The sequence below is a fragment of the Plasmopara halstedii genome (genome assembly GCF_900000015.1).
Source record: "Plasmopara halstedii genome assembly, contig: Scaffold_1694, whole genome shotgun sequence".
NCBI classification, from domain to species: Eukaryota; Oomycota; class Peronosporomycetes; order Peronosporales; family Peronosporaceae; genus Plasmopara; species Plasmopara halstedii.
In genome coordinates, this window is record NW_020188604.1 from 1 (window position 1) to 5,543 (window position 5,543).

The window sequence follows — 5,543 nt, forward strand, 5'->3', positions numbered from 1 at the left end:
GCCCCGCGCTTCCCGGCAATAGCCAGGGAAGTAGAAGAGCCATGAGCTGAGCTCAAGCAGTGGCCCTGAGCTCTTGCGGTCGAGGACACAGAGCTCGGGAAGCATTAGGGGTTGTAAACCCATATGTCGCAGGCCGACAATCTGAAGGAAAACGACGGCGTGCCTTGAGTTTGGCAAACTCAAATCGGAGGTACGCACGTCCACTTCCTTGTGGCTCAACTCCAGGTGATGCAGTGAGGAAAGGTTTTGGTGCCGTTGCACCCATCGCTCAAAGAGCGCTTCATCATCTGTAGCGCTTTCGCCAGGGATTAGCACTACAGGTATTGTCCGCATTGCGGGTACACGAGAGCCACCTCGTTGTGTACGCAGACAAGCGCGAAAGGTTTCCAACGGAAATTCTTGTGGGACCAAGAAACGAGCTTGAAGAGCTTTCGGTGTGGCAAGTTCATCATCCGTTCTGGCCGGGGCCCGATGATGTAGACGCGTAATGTTCAAATTACCACGTCCTTTGCTGCCACGGCGGGAACTGCTGGGCGGAAACCATACTTCACACAAGGGTCAATGACCGACCGTGAATGGGCGCGCTTTAGAGCCGCCTTATGGTCAGCTTCAAGCTGCCGCCTCTGTTTCTCGTTGAGGTTATTGGTGATCACACCACGTGCCTCAGTTGACGAGAAGTCAGGGAACGGACATGGGGTCTGCAAGACACGAGCAGGGCTCGTATCGCGCCGCTGGTGCAGCTCGTCTTCCTCGTCATCCCATGCGGGAAAAGGAGTATCAGACTTTTATTCGACCACATCCTCAACAAGACCACTCGGCTTGAAAGCGTGCGCGGAATGCGACGTTTGTGCTCATAGAGCCTGGGATATACACCCCTCGGTGCTGCGGACGCACTGTCCGACATTGCACCGAGTGCGGGAGATGAAGTTAGGCTCTGCTCATGCTCGCCGTCAGAACCGTCGAGACTTGGAGATTTTGGTGTCATTGACACAGGACTCATTGAGCAAGGAAGTAGTTTGTTCCAACAAATGGAGTTGCAGTGTCTAACGGACACGCGAGCCACGTTGAGGCAATGATTGATTGGAACTGTAAATGTTCTCAATTTTAATGGGGGAGGGTGTAACGGGGTTACACGAACCCTAATAACAGGGGTGTGTGTCGCAAGAGATGTGCAGTCCCATCATGCGATGGGACCACACACCATAACAAGAATACGGCACGGGGCTAGGTAGCCAGTAATATGCATGTATTATGATTTTGCCATATATTTAGTATATTTAGGAAAATCCAAACTTTTAGCATTAAAATAAAATTATAAATAAAAATCAGTTTCGATTCTGAACAGAGTGTTCGTTTGCCTTGGTAAGGCTTCAAAGTACTTTTAGAGGTAGCGGATTACGATCCGCTGCGCTAGTATTTGGTTCTTGTAAAGAACAAAAGGTCGGTGACTTTAAGACGCTTCCTCAAGCGAAAAGCTACAGTAGCCCCGCTACATTTTTGTTGTTAGCCTGCGTACAAGATAGTTATTTATATACTTACAAATTTATATTTGCTTGGCGGTCCTGATGCAGATGCTTTTCGCGTTATCGAGGGAACAAGTTTTGTCGTGCACTCTGCACAGAAAAAACTTGGACTGAAAGTTATCTCGTCGGCAAGTTGGATTCGTACGCGGCGAACCGAGAGTTTTAATTCTAAATTTCTTTGTATCTCACGAAAGGTATGTATTTTGAAATGCCACAATTTAGATCTATATCAAACATGCAACGAGGTTGTCATACGCTTTGTACACAGAAAAACCAGGTTGACGTGAGCCTGAAAATTCAGTTTTGAATACTTCATCTAGCGAAACGGTGTCAATGCGATACAACAGATAATAGCAAGGGATTCTTGTTACTCTTTATGACTTGTTGGGTCTTACTCTAATTTCTTTATGCGGCTCTTTGAAAATGATAATTTAAAGATTGTGCGGGGAACACAGCACATCATGAGAACAGTCTCAATATACTTGATAATGGAGACATCCTGCACTAGAAAACATGAGCATTTTTAAAATGTCGTGCGCAACCAGAGAACACAAGGTATCGAAAAACATTTAAGAGATAGTTGATAGACACAGTGACGCATGCAGTACCTGCGCTTCAACAACAATGTATAATCTATGAGGTATGCTGTCACATCACTATGATAAAATTGAAAGTTTGTGCATTAGCATACTGTTTATTCATCCCCCGGTATCAATAGGTCGATAGCAGAAATCACATGAAAGCATAACAGTGTTGTGAGCTATATGATCAAACAATATGTAACAACGAAAATGTAAAGCTCCAGCGCACATGGACATTCAGCTTGCTAACAAGCCAAATAAAAATATATATACTTCAACAAGTCTGCTTCGTTTTGATTACCCCAAAGAGTCTCAGAATCATTTCATAAAGTATCTTGAAGCGGAGAGGCTTGTCAAAGCGTTTGTTTACCTTTCGACACGATTGGATCATAGTTTACGTCAGGAAAGGTATTTCTTGCAGGCTGTGCGATAGCAGGATGAAGGTCGTTGACGATTCTTGAACCACCTTCACGATTGTCATCCAATTGGTCTTGTTTTCTTTTTCTCTTGAGTTTCGTCCCTTGGTTTGTGGGGTTGGGAAGGCTCAAAGTCAACTCCAGCTCTTCAGTTGCTGGAATATCATGACTGTCGATAGCAAAATGAGCAGGAGAGGCGGCTTGACCTTGGGTAGCGTGAGTGCGTTTCTCGGCCAGGGTAGCTTTGACATTTAGGTCGAGTTTAGACCTTTTACCGGCTTGAGCAGCTTCGAACTCTGGAGGCACGAAAGCGATTTTCTCGGCTTGAGCGCCTGGTTTGGTTTTGGCAGTTGAGACGGCTGCGCCTAGTTTGGATTTGGCAGTTGAGACGGCTCGAGCGGCTTGTTCAACCTCAGTTTTGTACATTTTTGACTTTTTCAAAGCTTCATTGGCAGCGTTCTTGTATAGCTCAGCGTAATCACGATGCATCTTTTCCGCTTGTGTAGCTGTAATAATGAATTGGTGAATGTTGTCGCGAGCAAAATGGTGAAGAATAGCTGTCACCAAAGCTGATTCAAAATCTTTATTAGCTGTGGCGGCGGCGTTGAGTAGGTCAGCCTGGTAGACTTGAATGTCTTGAACTGCATCAGTTCTTCCAGCGAGGTAGAAAACATTGACGAGTTGTTTGACTTTTTCGGCTTCCGCTAAAAGTTGGTCTAGTTTGGTTTTGGCGTCTATGGCGATGTTAGCGGCGTTGTCGACCTCATTATCGTGGTTGACAAAGTCAATGCGATAAAAGTGGGCTTTTTGGCTCCATGCATTAGCTTGCGCGGAATGTTGTTCGTTGAGTATCCGGTTGTTTCTCTTCTGCTTAGTAGCTTCAGCACTTCTGAGTTCTAAAGCTTTCAACTTTTTGATTGCGTTTTTATAATCGACCTTGACTTGCTGGAATTTTGCAACAGCGTCTTCATAATTCTTGGTGCCGGAAGAGCCAACATGTTCTCCGAAGGAAATCATATTGTTCAAGCCACTAACACTTTTCATCTTGAATTTATTTAACCACAAGATTGCCTCAGACACATCGTTCCCTGCACCCTTGAGTACTCCAGGTGAAGTGACGCGCTCTTCTCCAGCCACTGGAGATTCCAGTTGATCTCCGCTCCCTCTAAGAGATCTTCTGGGCAACGTCTTTGTGTCAGAATCACTGACTGGCAACTTGTCATGGTATTGCGTTATATCAGACTTGATCTGGACAGATTCAGCAGCTGTGCGAATGCTACTCGCGATGAGGATAGCAGTGGCCACGTAAAATGCACCTCGCATGAGTTGAAAAGATTTCGAACTTGATTGACTTTTTTGATTTATGTGATTGTCAACTACCATTGATTGACATGTTAATATTATTACTTCTATACCCATAAAATATTTAACTGATTGGTCACATCATAGCTTTTATACCCATTAAACATTTGATTGATTGGTCACATCATAGCTTTTATACCCATCAAACGCATTGTTGATTGGTTATTATCATAGCTAAGATACTCAGACGCAATGATATGTGGACATTTAACATATAGACAATTGCCTAATGCTTTAATTGTGACACAAAATATTACTTTCCTTACATTGGCACAGCAATCTGTATACGGTGTTAATGCTAAGGTCGGAGCTTCGGCTTTGCCGAGTATACATTTAGATTTTCCTGCCATAGTGTTACATCGCCGGTGGTAGCACCATCTGGCGAGATCTGTGTATTAAATCTTAATTTTGACATGCATTCAACTTAACCACATAGGGAGTTCGAACAAACACCTTCTGGATGACTGTAAGCGAAACTATATCAACGTCAAATTATACAAACATGCCGTGTATCATCAGCGCAGGGCAGATACACAGGTGCATAGCGCATACAGCAACTCTATCTGTAGTCAAGAAACACTTGTGTATATCCAGTGTAGCTGACTTCAAGTACGTTGCCAATTGGAAACAACTACACTGACTGCAGTTAACTGCGATTATGATCACTAAATATTCAAATGCATCATAACGGGCAACACCATCCGCGAGAGAATAATATTCCGCCGGCATTGCTTGCCAAGTACGGGGTCTTCCTCTTACATAATAACTTTTCAAGTTCTTCAGATATGTAAGCGGTATCGAGAAAGGTAGAAGAGTTATTCTCTCTGATAACCCATTCAGTGCTACCCAGTACAACGCGCCCTTCCATCAAGAAAGGCTTAGCCTTGCTAAATAAGACTTCGCAGGATGCTCTACCACCATCCCAGATAAGCAGCGTGGTATTTAGCAATAGCGAAACGTTTTTGAAAGTAGTTGCCTTGCTATATGAGACTTGGCAGGAGCTCTACCATTAGCCCTAAAAAGAAAAGCAGCGTGGCGTATAACAATAACGAGATTTCAAGCAAAATCTTCGATGTCTATACTGCTGTGTACCTCATTAAGTCAATCATAAAAATCATAACGTAGTTTGACGTAAGCGTGACTTGTTAATTTCAAAACATAGGCCTAAATGGACGTATAATTTTATGTCCGAGCTTAAATTTAGTACAAATGCCAGTACTTATTATAAAGGGGCTACGCGTATCCTGGTAACAGGGGTGTGTTTCGCACAGATTTTACTATATATCTGGTGTATTTAGCAAAATCTAAACTTTTAAAATTAGGATATAAACAAATAAATATCAGTTTGAATTTAAACCGAAGAGTCAATTAGCCTTGGGAATAATTACTCTTGGGGTTAGCGGATTGCGATCCGCCAACTCGAACTTACTTCTTGTAAAGAACGAAAGGTCGGTGACCTAAAGTAAGCTTTCTCGAGCGCCAGCCTCGCTGCACTTGGTAGCACTTGTAGTCGATCTACACCTGAGTGATCCACTGTAAGGATGGAGATATTTTCCTCTTTGCCCCAGGGCATGCATGACGGGCTTAATAAGCTGATGTCCTAGCTTGGCCCTGAGGGCGTGCAACACCTTGTGGCACAAGGCCCCGAGGCAATCGGTGCG

At 44.0% G+C, this 5,543-nt stretch overlaps 2 protein-coding genes across 2 annotated transcripts; one reads left to right on the plus strand and one right to left on the minus strand.

Moving 5' to 3' along the window:
* Positions 1-2,457: 2,457 nt before the first annotated feature.
* On the minus strand, positions 2,458-3,843 carry PHALS_02124 (uncharacterized protein; the record flags this gene model as incomplete). Its single annotated transcript, XM_024716641.1, has 1 exon — positions 2,458-3,843. One exon carries the CDS (start codon positions 3,841-3,843, stop codon positions 2,458-2,460), a length of 1,386 nt encoding a protein of 461 aa, XP_024582220.1.
* A 716-nt stretch (positions 3,844-4,559) lies between these two features.
* PHALS_02125 (uncharacterized protein) lies at positions 4,560-4,895 on the plus strand (the record flags this gene model as incomplete). The annotated part of the gene is made up of 3 exons (XM_024716642.1): positions 4,560-4,669; positions 4,733-4,820; positions 4,881-4,895. 3 exons carry the CDS (start codon positions 4,560-4,562, stop codon positions 4,893-4,895), a joined length of 213 nt encoding a protein of 70 aa, XP_024582221.1.
* Between the last annotated feature and the right edge of the window lie 648 nt (positions 4,896-5,543).